The sequence below is a fragment of the Hemibagrus wyckioides genome, linkage group LG11 (genome assembly GCF_019097595.1).
Source record: "Hemibagrus wyckioides isolate EC202008001 linkage group LG11, SWU_Hwy_1.0, whole genome shotgun sequence".
Taxonomy (NCBI): Eukaryota; Metazoa; Chordata; class Actinopteri; order Siluriformes; family Bagridae; genus Hemibagrus; species Hemibagrus wyckioides.
Window position 1 is genome coordinate 17128996 of NC_080720.1, and position 14129 is coordinate 17143124.

The 14129-nt window shown below is 38.9% G+C and overlaps 1 protein-coding gene across 1 annotated transcript; it reads right to left on the reverse strand.

Moving 5' to 3' along the window:
- Positions 1–1305: 1305 nt before the first annotated feature.
- On the reverse strand, positions 1306–12337 carry wnt2ba (wingless-type MMTV integration site family, member 2Ba). The gene is made up of 5 exons (XM_058402024.1): positions 11914–12337; positions 7767–7987; positions 6777–7054; positions 6231–6495; positions 1306–5943 (listed from the first exon to the last, which is right to left on the reverse strand). Exons 1-5 carry the CDS (start codon positions 12033–12035, stop codon positions 5714–5716), a joined length of 1116 nt encoding a protein of 371 aa, XP_058258007.1. The 5' UTR covers positions 12036–12337; the 3' UTR covers positions 1306–5713.
- Positions 12338–14129: the final 1792 nt, after the last annotated feature.

Sequence of the window (14129 nt, forward strand, 5' to 3'; positions counted from 1 at the left end):
CATTCTACAATACAGATCTCTAAAACTCTAAAAGTAAAACAGTACAAAGTTGTTACTCTGCCAACTTTTACACATTTTGCATAGGACCTCTGAATTTTAACACTAGACTAAGGTGATATGAGTTATCACCCAAACGACAAAAAGAACTTTTGTCTTTTTCCTACAGTAAAACACTAGATAAGCCAACTGATTTAAATCTGGAATGAGACACAGTAGTGTAGGTGTTTTGAACTTTCTGATATTAGCTTACAGTCTGCACCTTTTTCATGTCTCACAGTAGTTTAGTCTCCTCTTATATCTACTGTTCAAAAAGATAACATCCACCACCCAATGACCCAGAACCAGCTTAGAACAAGGAGCCTCCATAGCAAATGAACAGCTGGTTAGAGGATCGGATATCTATACCTAAATTACCGTAAATACAAAGGCATTGCTTTGGCACTGAGTTTTGACAGAGCCCCAGAAGACTAATACACTGACCAGGCATAACATTATGACCACCTGCCTAATGTTATGTTGGTCCCAACCTTACCCAACCCTACCCTATGTTGGTAATGTTAGTTTTGCTCCCAAAACAGCCCTGACCCATCATGCACTGTGTATTCTGACACCTTTCTATCAGAACCAGCATTTACTTCTTCAGCAATTTGAGCAACAGTAGCTCGTCTGTTGGTTCGGATCACACGGGCCAGCCGTCACTCCCCACGTGCATCAGTGAGCCTTGGCCGTCCATGACCCTGTCGCCGGTTCACCACTGTTCCTTCCTTGGACCACTTTTTGATAGATACTGATCCACAAGAGCTGCAGTTTTGGAGATGATCTGATCCAGTGGTCTAACCGTCACAATTTGGCCCTTGTCAAACTCGCTCAAATCCTTACGCTTGCCCATTTTTCCTGCTTCTAACACATCAACTTTGAGGACAAAATGTTCACCTGCTGCCTAATATATCCCACCCACTAACAGGTGCCATGATGAGGAGATAATCAGAGTTATTCACTTCACCTGGCAGTGGACAAAATGTTATGCCTGATTGATATATTTGGTTTATAAAAATGTTAAATCTTAAATCTTCCCCAAAATCCACTGATGTGTAACGTACAGTTCTATACTTGGAATCATCCTAAACAGGGCCCCAACTATCTAATGTGTGTGACTTGTGGGAAGTTATTTTGAATTATCACACTTTTCAAAGCGAAGAGTACATGCTTGTCTGAAAGCCAGAAAGGAAAATTAGAACAAGCAGCTAGCGAGGAGTTGGATGATTTAGATCTTTATTATTGTCTTAGATTTTTTTACATACAAACTATAAAAGTCATAAAAGAGTTCTGTTGTGATGAAATGATTTATGATGAATGTTTAATTGAGGAGGTTGATCTAGCACTACATCTAGTGTACAAAATGTAACACCAACACATTCAGAAAGTTATACTGTAGGTGACTTATTGTATTGAAGCTTCATAAAAATCATGTAGGCTCTCACTTTTTCCTGCCTTAGGTCCCCACAGTCCCTAGAATTTCCTCGGTGTAAATAGACACCATTCACGTTTTGGTGGGGCACTCAGTGACTGCCACATATACATTTAGAGCAGGTGGGGACTTGAAGGAAAGTCAGAATCTTGGAAGGAAGCAATGTGCAGAAAACAGCTAATGAGGGGAGCATCATTTGTAGAACAGCTTCCATTGCTGGGCAATTAAGACCTGTGTCCCAGATGGCTGTCCACAGCTGGTGATTTCACTGAGAGTACCAGTTCTCAGCATCCATATAAGATGGCAGATCTGCTAAAGGAGGAAACCACTAAGGTGATCCAACTATTACTGAAAGGAACCATGGGATTCAAGGTCTTCCTGGCCATTTCAAGACCACTAGCAATATGGGAAGAATCAGAAGTAGTGGAAGAAAGGAATAGGTATCCTGTCCTAGTGGAGATCCACAACGGGCTATTTAAGGTGTTGATTTGTCACTGGTGAAAAGAGCCACATTCACCTTTCCAAACCATTTATAATTTGTCCTACCTCTGGATGTAGTAGCTGGCATATGTGCTTCCTTGAGAGTGCATTCTCTCGGGGAAGGCCCATAGCTACAGCAAGCTTAGTGGGATTACCAATGTGAATGCCATCATCATTCCTAGCATCTCAACAGACACCTGAATCTGACTGGCAAGAGTAATAATATCCACATGTCCGCATGCAGTCATGCTGATGATGAACTACTTTGGTTCTTCTCTAAGGTCACAGTGAGACTGAACACTGTAATGTGGACAAAAAGGTCAGATGTTTTCTGGATGACCTGTGGTTTTTGGTGAGGACGCACAGCAAGTGTTACACACCAGCACAGGCATCAGTCATAGAGCTGGTAGTTATCAAGCGTTCCATTAAAAAGTATTCTTTCAAAACATAAACCTACATGACAGTGGGACACTTAGGACAAGAAATGAAAACCCTGAATCGGGCGTGTCCAATCTTATTCCTAAAGGTTTTCATACCAATCAAGCAGAAGTCCCACCTGATGCCACTTGTTTACTCAGTTGATCTTGATGTTCAGGAGACTCAGGTGTAGCTTCTGCTTAGTTGGAATGAAAACCTGCACCCATACCGGCCCTTTACGGATAGGATTGGATACCCATGCCCTAAACTCTTCAAACTGCTTTCAGATCAGTGGCCAATTCAATCAAATGTATCACCAGACCACTCTTAATCCTTAAACACAATCAAAGCCATTTCATATAAATAAGAAAAGTAAAGATCTCTGATTCTCCCTGGCTGTAGCACCCAAATGGTCATTAACTCTGAAAGAAGAGCTTCATTTTTACCAGCTGACTCACTGGTTAATGTTATGTCATGTTATGTTAATCCCATACCATGAGTCTGGCAAGCTTGGCCTGCCACAGTGCTAAACCTCCAAACCCTTCATTTATGCACCCCCTAACACAAACGTCATGTACACTTAACTCCACTATAAATCTCGCCTCAGGGCAAAGAGAAACACAGAATCCCCCAAATGTCCTACCTGTGTGCATATGACTAACATGCAAAAAAATGACCTGTACAGAGTACATACACAAGGGCAAAAACTGCTTTACATATTTGGTCTATGACTATGATTCCTGTACCACATTTTGTAAATATATCGAGTTAAATAACATCTTAAATTTAGCCAAAGTCAAATGTTACATAAATTTTAACAGCAAGAGTGATATTCTCCTTGTAAGACTTTGACTTGCCATTTATCTTCTGCACTAATAAAATGGTAGCATACATACTATTCCATAAGTGTTCATGAGCCAACTCTGAAAGAACTACCTCAAACTCGTCATGAAAAAGAGAAATAAATAACAGAATGTTATATTTGGCTGAAATGAAAACAGCTGGAATGTTTTCAGCCTGACAAGATCATTATCTAGAGCACATGACTCCAAACAAAAGCAGTTACTGGGACCACACACACTTGGCACTGTGTGAAAATGGTCATGTAGTGTTTATGTTTATTATCCCTTTAATCAACCATTGTTAATGCCACTTGCCTCAGGAAACTAAAATGACATTCAAGAACCAAGCTTTCAACCAGTTTTTTGAGATTAGTATGCTAATTCAAATGCTAGAGCGTTTTGTTTAAGAACACGTATAAATTTCAACATTACCCGTACAGTATCATGTGGGCTATTGAACAATGTTTTAAAGTAAACACACTGACATGTTTTCCAGAAGTATTTCTCAACACATAATCTTTTCCTCTGGTGAGAAAAGGTGAAAGATAGCGCTGTTGAATGCCAGAAAGCATAATCTGACATGGGTCTTAGCAGAGAATGGAAAAAAAGACATCTTTGGATAAAACCCTGAAAGCAAAATTATTAAGCTATATATAATCGAGCTTAGGAAGACTATTTTCTGAACCATAAAATTTTGTTGTATCTTTTTCTTTTTCTTCTTTATCTTCTTTTCTTTCTTTTTTAAACCCAGAACTGCACAAATTTCCTTATTCTGTACATGACAAAGGTTCAGGTTGCTTTAGATTAATGGAAGTGGCATTTTGGACATGCGTTATCCCAGCAGTATGCCAAAGCTCTGTCTCCACTCATCCATCTTAATAACAAATTTAGAAACAGAAGGTTTGGCGTAGCAAAATGAATGCTAGCCATGCTGTCCTGGCTATTTTTACTACTCAAGCATGGTACGCTATATTTTTATATGGTAATGATTTGACATTTAGTATCACATTTAGTTTAGCATGAGGACCTAAAGATTACCGGTGAGACTTTTCAGAGGGTAAATAATCACTTTGATTTTAAGACAAATACGCATGATTTAGCAACAACTGCTATGTAGTATAGTTAATAGCCTGTGTTGCTTGGCCACCTAATGTCTAGTGTTGCTAGGAAACAGCATACTAACACGTGAAAGTTAAAATGTAACATGCTGTACAAGCTTAAACAGCAGAGGATCGGAGGATAGACTCTACTCTAAAGGATGGAATGATCCCACTTTTTCCATTTGTGATATGATACTGATATGATTCAGAGCACTGAATATTGTCCAATATTCAATGCTGCTCCATTACTGATATCCTCTTAGTAGCCGAGTATATCTGCAAGATTCTGCTGCCAAGTTATGTGAGGCTTGATGGCAACATGCTTTAGAATAAGCTGTGTCCTGTATTCGCTTCCAGATTCTGTGTCATGTCAGTCAACACCGCACACATCCACCACTTGAAATGGAAAATGTATCAAATCCAGTGCATTATCAATCCAATGTTTCAGGACAGTATTAAGCTCCAAAACTGAAACTCAGATCGGTGCAGACTGTCAGATTGGTCCATCTCTACAGTAATAGTACACGTACATTAAATGAAATGATATTTTAATTGTACGTAAGCTTGTTTGTTTGGTTTTCTTTTTATTTCATTCCTTGTAAACAATACTCAGTTTTTGAGAGAATCGTATCCAAAGTCGTATCCAAACCCGGTCGTATCCAAACCCTCACAAAAAGTGCTTACATGTAAAATTATGCTTAAGTGCTAAGATATTCAGTTTCAATAACAAAAGTTTAAAATACCATCATCTTATATAATGCATAATGACAATAGGGTTTAGAAGGAATTTGATCTTTCTCTTTTTGTCCAAGTCAAATATATTAAAATGGAAAGAATTTTAAAGAAACATAACTATAGCATTGTACCATGTTTAATGCCGCGTCTTTCCACGTTCAACAACAGTATGACCTCCTTGTGTAGATTTGATTTTGTTGTTGTGCAAATCTCACAGAGGGGTATGCTTTCAGACAATTCAATTTGAGTAAGAACTCATCTGTTTTTAGGCAGTTGTTGCAGATAATATTCATGATGCACTGAGTGCACTGAGTCCACAGCAAATACTAAAAGAAGTTCTTGTCAAACAAATGGTCAAATAGTTTCTTTTCTGTACATTTTTAAAGCAGCGTATAGCAGTTTCTATGCTCTTATCCAAGGTGATTAAACCATGACAACATCAGAGAAAAAACAAATATTAAATCCTTTTTTTCTTTTGTTGTCCAAAGACTAGCAATGCTCCAGAATGAAGAACAGTTTTACTTCTGCACTGTTGCCATGGAAGTCAAACAAGGATTAACATTCTGTAGACAGAAACCAGCAAGCCAGGACCATGCATCCTATGATTCTTTGGTCCACTTGGGAGTCCTGAGAAGAGAATATTTTAAAAGAATTGGCCACACCCACAGAAGTCAAGTAAGATCTAGCCAATCTGGGCGTTTATGTGGTTTGCAAGTATGCACATCCACAGTGTCTTCACAGTCTTGGCACTCCACTGAGCAGCACCACTTGAATCTGCACTCGCACTTAGTGACCCGTTTAACCCGCGTGGTGTCATATCCACGACCACAGCACATAACTTCACAGCCGTCCATGCCCTTGGATGATTTATTGCACACCCTCCCTGCTGTGCCCAGAGAACCTGAAACAAACATGAAGAAACAGATATAGGATAATGAACCATCCACTGTTCTCCAACCAGCTTGTGAGTGTCATTACTCATGTCACTGATATGGACAGGGTGTTTAAGAGTATATAATTAAAATGCGATTGTGTTTGCTTTTTGGCCTTTCAACCAAACTTATGTCCAAAAATAAGATATTTGAGAAAGATCACCATGTTCTAACATTCTTTTACAATCATCCAATGTTTATAATCTCCTCTTTTTTCCATTAAATCACATAATTTCAAGTGTGACTATTCACCCACCTGCTGTTCGGTCCATGAGGCAATAGTCTGGAGAGTTTTCCACGTACACCAACTCGTTTTTGGTTGTACCTTTGAAGTTCCTGTCTGCAGCCATAAACCCTGTGCCATCCTGGTTCATTGTGACCTCCACCGCTGTGTTGTACTTTTTCCTCAAGTAATCTCCTGTTTGCCGGAAATCAGACATAGCAAGCCAACATGTCCGAAGAGCGCATGAACCACTGACGCCATGACACTTGCATTCCAGCTTCATGAAGCGCTTCACTGCCTGAGAAGAATAATGGTTGAGAAACTCCATAAGAAAAAAAGAACTAGAACTGGCTTTATCTTTAACCATATTATCACACTGGTAGTGTAAGTAAGTTTTATTCAGTCATTTAGACAACCTGTGGGAAGTCTAATGAAGTGTGTATGGGGTTTGTTGTAATGTAGGGCAGAGAAGAAGCACATCTTTTAGTGTGTTTGCCAACAGACAGTGCTCAATTAACCAATCATCTCCTGAATAACCACAATTATGCAAAATTTTCATTCCTACTGGTGCATCCTCACCATTCTACCACAGCGGTTGTTGTGAAGGTTCATCAGTGCTCGGGCGTCTTTTACCATTCTCTCCCTGGCATCCACAAAGGCTTTGGCGAACTTGATACCATAATTCACGTTATCGCTACAGCCACCCCAGTCAAAGTCTCCCATTTCATCATGCGCTCTTCTTCTCTTGTGGGTGTCACAACTGCAGCTCCTGAGCTCCCCCTGGCTGCATGCTCGAGTGATTGCATACACCACTCCAGCAGAGGAGATTGCATATACAAATGCTGCCTCACGGCTACCTGCCAAGATCAGAACAAAATGATCAGCTTATCAGCTGTGAATCAGATAAAAAAGAACATTCAGTATTACTTTAAAACTTAACTAGGTATCAGCATAGATACAGTTCCTTTCATTGAAACAGGTGTGATGGTGTGATGGATCATCACATTAACATCATCCTCTCAGGTTTTAGCTCTTGACATGCTGGGCCTATTCAAGTGTGGAAGGCCACCCTGGAGCTTCCTACCCTCATACTGATCCAGACCAATGCTCCCTCACCTTCAGTGTCTGGATGACTGCACTCATAGCCTTGAGGTGTGTTTTTTTCATTCTGTGGAGAACACGATGACCCCTATTCCCCTCATTTTTCATCCTCCCGCTTATGCACTTAGCCAAAACAGAGGGTGATATGTCAAAGTGAGCAGTTTTGTCTGTCTGCCAGAGTCATCTTCACAAATATTTACATCTCCTATTACTGTTTATACATCGGCTGTGCAGATCCCCCTTGTATTTGGAGAATATCCACTCTCTTTCAGACTCCTGCCCTTTCTGGAAATCTGAGATTTCGTGATGCCTTTTTTTTACTCCTTCTTATTCTGGTATGACCTACTTATAAGCAATATTGAACACATTCCTAAATAGATTACTTATGTCACTGTAATTAATGTCTTATTAATGTGTAATGTTATTAATGTGTTATGTAAGTGCACTGTATGTAAATGTTGGACGCACTTCGCAGCATGACACGGCCAAAGACGGTGTGGTCACGTTCCAGTGTGCTGCAGTTCCAGCGATGGTGCTGGAACTGGTGTTGACACTCGCGAATCCATTCCTTAGCTCCCTCTCCAATTGACTGCATTAAGTCTGGGTGTCTCTGGCACAACTGCCGCTGCTCGTTGACCAGGCCAGGAATGTTGTCACATATGACTCGCGTGCCAAGTGCACCAATGTACCTGTGGAAGGAGAGTATCACAAAAGATATGTGGATCTAGAGATCTACATGATCAACCACTGTATTGTTATAATGCTGTAACAATGGATTAAGCACATGGGGGATTTAATAAGCAGCTGAGTCAGTTACAGTAAAGAGTTGATCATTCAAAAGCTAAAAATCATCATAGATGCTAAAATAGATAGATAGATAGATAGATAGATAGATAGATAGATAGATAGATAGATAGATAGATAGATAGATAGATAGATAGATAGATAGATAGATAGATAGATAGATAGATAGATAGATAGATAGATAGATAGATAGATAGATAGACACATACACTTTATTGGTCCCATGAGGCAAATTCTTTTGTTATAGCAGCTTAGACAAAAATATACATTTACGACAAATATATATATTTAAGTATTGCTCCAGAGGGACAAGACTTTAGAGTACAAGTTTGCTTTAAAAGATTAAACTTTTCTAACACAGTACATTTCTAATAGATTATACTGCTGTAGTACACTTCATTGTGTCCTGTCTGGATTATTAATATTTTTTAATGTAGTCCATAGGCAGCAGAATGGGGATTACAGTATCCTCTGACTGGCCTCTTTGATTCATATCTAATGCACACACACACACACACGCGCACGTGCACACACACACACACACTGTAAGGTTTATGCCGTTCTTCCTGGATCTCATTAGCCAATCAATTGTAACCAAGTTTGTGCGACAGTGCTCAGATGTACACAGTGTTTAGTTTCCACTCCTGTTATGGACGTCCCTCTCTTTATTCACACACATACACATGCTGCGCAAGACCCTTCTCACCAACAACCAGGGAGGCCTTGCTTTACAGAGCTGCCCTATTTATCCTTCACACACACACACACACACACACACACACACAGACACAGACACAGACACACACACACACAGTTTCTCCACAGCAAAAGACTTATCAGCCACATGTGTCTGGGTTTGGGAAAGACTAATGCTTGCAAGCCAGAAAAGCACTGTGTGTGAATTGATTACTATGATGACAACAATCCCCATAACTGCATAAATTACTGTAGGAAAGGAGAGATATTTATCACTATGGTTTTTGTGGCTGTGGGCGCACAGCCATAGCTGTCTTACTGGCTAAACTTCATACTGCCAGATCCCCAGTACCTTATATGAAGCAGCAGGACCCAACTAGTAATTTCAGCACAGCTACAAAGATACAGGTACAGTGTTGTTGTCTGTTTGGTTGAGAAAGGGGACATTCACATTGGTTGGGGGCAAGTATCTAAAATTGGGCAGACTACTGAGACTTTCTGTTGTTGACACAGCTGTAGGCCGCGAAGCAATCGGCCAAAAGCGTGGTGAGATGTTGGGCTATGTTGATATTGCTACCACTGAGATGTGATGGAATGCCCATGGATCTCTCAATTAGTGACAGAGAGAAACGTTTAATTGAGGAATCTACCAATGTTTCATCACATCTATTTTGTGAAACAAAGTCTGTGGCCCTGAACAAAATTGTCAAATGGTCATGTTCAATATCACCAGTCAGTGTAGCTCTAAAGGCAGCTCTGCTTCAGAAGAATTAAATTAATTGGTTATCCTCCTGTAGGGCTTTGACAAAATTGGCTGAGAGGAAGCGTACCGAATTATTCCATTATTCCATTATTTAACAAAATACTTTGCCTACAAGCAAGCTTGATTTTTTAAAAAGTTGTTAAATATTATTAAATAGTTTGCTAGCAACCTAATTAGCTAATAAAATAATAAAATAAAATAATAGCAATTAATTAAGTTTATTGGATATTTTATGGGATATATACATTATGGATCTATGCCGATTTCTGGAATTTAAAAAAATATATATTTATACTAATACTACACCCTGCTGAAATATCCAGCTTGGTCTCACTAGCTAACACATATATTCATTCATTCACTCATTCATTCATTCATTCATTCTTTCAGTAAATGCTTCATTCAGTAACTGGTCAGCGTTAGTGGATCTGGAGCCCAGAAACACAGAGTCAGTGGTAGGAATACACCCTTGATAGGACACCAGTCCAACAAACATTTGTACACTCATTCACTTCTAGGGCCAATTAAACATAGCCAATCAATCTATTAAGTTTTTTTTAGGTAGGTAGGAGGAAACCCACACAGACATAAGCCAAACATGTAAAAGTGTCACATTGCACAGACTGAGCTCAGGATCAAACTGCAGACCCTCAACCTGTGCGGCAGCAACAATAACCACTAACCACTAAACATTGCACCACTTTGCCACCCTAACACATTACAGTAATTCAATTTCAAGGACTCCTGCCTTGTATTTTTCCACTGTGATTTATTATACATAAGACATGTAATCTGACCGCCTTTCCTAACTTGATAGTAGCAAAAACCCAGAACAATTTATATAGTGTTTGTGGGACTTTATTTGCAAAAAAAGGACATATTCAATATAAACCTATAAGAAATTTATTTCTTTAGTACTCTATAACACAACACTCCCTGTTTTCTGTGCCATCACTGCAGACGTGTGATTAACAGACCACAGTTAGATTAAGTTTATATTCTATTCAGTGAAGGGTTTAGATTAATATTAAACTCATGGTTATTCACTTGGTTGTTAGAAAGTAAGCAACTTTTTTTTTGAAAGATCTTTGTAGTTTTTATCAGATTTCAGATACAGATTTCAGATTCAGATTTAATCAGATTTTAGCATAAATTTTCTTTGATAAAGTAATCACACTTGCGCGATGTAAAAATCCTTCTTGAATATTTGTATCTGACACATAATTACGCCAGTGCTGCATATTTAAGTGATTTCTTACTGATACTTATTAATATTGAGATTTATCTACATCAATGTGATCTGTGATTTTTTGTGACAGTTTGAACATTGGATATATCCTGTAGATGTTCATATATTCACATATTCACATTTTCATAAAGGTACCAGATTTTCTACTCCTTTTAATTTTCATTCTTTTCTTTGTTATTTGGTTAGTACTATCAAACATACATCATTAATACACCTCTTACCATTAAATATAAAATAATTTAAGGTATTTATGTGAATCTTAAGGACCACCGATAATTAAAAGTACACAAGCAAACAACCTATACTATAGGTAGAAAATTTTTAACCTTCGATACCAATAATGTTACCACCCCGGAGACCATGAAACGTTGGCCTACAGTTTGGTAATCTATTTCTGACAGTATATCTAGATTATAAACTATTTATCTATACTGTTTTTAACTGTGTATTTTCACTTTGCCATTCCATTTTAGACATACTTAAGCATTGAAGATTGACTTTGACTTTTAAACGTCTTATGATTTGTCCAAATGTTCCTAGCTTTACTCTCTCCAAGAAAAATAGGGCACTTAAATGTACACTACATTTTCACTAGCGTTGAACATACTTCTTTTCTACCACCTGAAAAAAAAACCCCTCTTAATCCTCAGTATCTGTACTTAATTATTCTGTTTTACGCTTTCTTTATACTTGTTTGTTTTTCTTCAGTTTTCTCCTTGTATATAGTATATATTTCTTTCTCTCTTCTACTTTTATTAGAGCAACTGTAGTAACATGGCTCAGCAATTAATGCCTGGGATTAATAAACTTCTTCGAATCTTGAATCTTAAAGCTCAATAAAGGTACAGGAGTGATCTTTAAGGTTCAGTTATGTGTCTTTAAATAATGTATCACCATGTAAAAGATACACACTAAAGGTGTGTATTAAAAAAAACTACATTTGAAGAAACCACACCAGCACAGGACAAGGGAAGGCACAGTTTTGAAACTTGTGTATTCCTATGAAAACAACTGAATAATTCCACACTACAGAAAATGCCCGTTAGCAAGTGCACTGACCTCTGGCTCTAGATTTGGTTAAGAGGAAATGAAAAAGCGCTCACCACCAGGACGAGTCCACGGTCGGTGTGAACATGAGCAGCGGCAAAATGAAAGGCAGGCAGATCCCCTGCGCTCTCTCAGGTCCGCTACTTCCCGACCTCGCGACTTTACGCAGCTTCAGCATCTCAGGAAAAGCAAATAGTTTTCTTCTGTCTCTTAACACAACACTAGTTCAGCAGTCCTGCGTTGTACTTTTAACATATCTGCTTTTCCATCCTGCGCGCGCTGTACCTGTTCTCTATTCTTTATGACTCTTTAGGAAGGGAGGGAATGAAGCACTCCCCTCCGTAAAAGTTCAAAATGTAGATTTAAATCCAAACCTCGTAGTTACCGCAAACTCCGTTTTTAATATTGTTTTGTTTTTATTTGCTGGAAGTTGAAGCAGCTCGGGTAAGAGCAATGCAGTGTATCTGCTGCAGCATCCGATTGTCAGGGATAATAATGTGGATGTGGGCGGTGGGAGAGGTCGCTTCTGCTCCGTCTCTCTCCCTCATTGGACAGGATCGGTGTTTAGTGTCGATACTGATAGTGTGTGTGTGTGTACAAAACTAAAATAACCGAACTGTATAATAAGGTGTAGCTTTACAGTAATTATCTGCATTAATATCCTCCTCACGAGGACAGCAAAAGAATCGCGCGTGCTAGTCTATAAAGCTAAGTGGCAAATAATAACAGATAAGAGTTTGTTTCCAAAATTCTTATTCAGAGTAATTGAATGTTTAGGGGTCACTAAAGATACAGTATGTATGTAACAGTACAGTTCACATTACAAGCAAGCTTTGTTTGTTTATGGGGTTAAACAACTGACAGTTTTTGTAGACCCTTAAACATGCACTTTAATGTCAACTTAACATAAATAAGCAAACAGCACAGGCAGACAGGCAGACAGAGAAACAGATAAAGTGTCTGTGTTATTAATGTAGGCTGAAAGCTGAATGAGGGTTTTTTTTTTTATTTGTTTGCTTTTAAAAAAGGAGACCTGAAGGCAGGCATCGAAGAAGGAATGTTCTGTGGGAGATGAAGTGAAAGTAACTTGGAAGAGAGTTCTCACTAAGTTCTTATAAATAAACATGACTACTGAATTCCAAAGTTTTTTTTTCCTGTACTTCACCCATATACACCATATTGCCAAAAGTTTTGGGACGTCTGCCTTTAAATGCACATGAATGTAATATGGAGTTGGCCCGTCCTTTGCCGCTATAACAGATTCCACAAGGCTTTCCACACAATTTAGGAGTGTGTTTATGGGAATTTTTGACCATTCCTCTAGAAGCACATTTGTGAGGTCAGGCACTGATGTTAGACGAGATAGCCTGACTTGCAGTCTCCGCTCTAATTCATCCCAATGGTGTTCTGTCAGGTTGAGGTCAGGACTCTGTGCAGGCCAGTCAAGTTCCTCCACACCAAACTCACTCATCCATGTCTTTATGGACCTTGCTTTGTGCCCTGGTGTACAGTCATGTTGGAACAGGAAGGGGTCATCCCCCCTGAGCACTTTATTAGGAACTGTACACACACACACACACACACACACACACACACACTTATCTAATCAGTCAGAAATGAATCTCAGTGATTTTAGCCTTTTATTAATACATTAAATAAGTATTAATATCATTATGAATTTTGTTTTCATTTTTAATATAGCAGAATTCTATTTATTGTAATTGTTTTGCTACTGTATTCAATCAATCTTTTTTGAGTCCCAAAAATGAAATAAAATATTAAAAAAACAAAAAAACAAACCTGTGTGTATACATATATACACTATATTGCCAAAAGTTTTGGGACACTCCTCCAAATCATTGAATTCGGGGGTTGGGCTTGGCCCCCTAGTTCCAGTGAAAGGAAATCTTAATGCTGCAGGCCAGTCAAGTTCCTCCACACCAAACTCTCCCATCCATGTCTTTATGGACCTTGCTTTGTGCACTGGTGCACAGTCATGTTGGAACAGGAAGGGGTCATCCCCAAACTGTTCCCACAAAGTTGGGAGCATGAAATTGTCCAAAATGTCTTGGTGTGCTGAAGCATTCAGAGTTCCTTTCACTGGAACTAAGAGGCCAAGCCCAACCCCTGAGAAACAACACCTGACTTGGAGGGGTGTCCCAAAACCTTATTGGCAATAAACTGGCAATATATTGTACATATTTATGGAAATATTGTGGTTTATTTGCCTTTTTTGTCAAACGTATGGTTCTTTTGTTTAGATGCGAAAAAT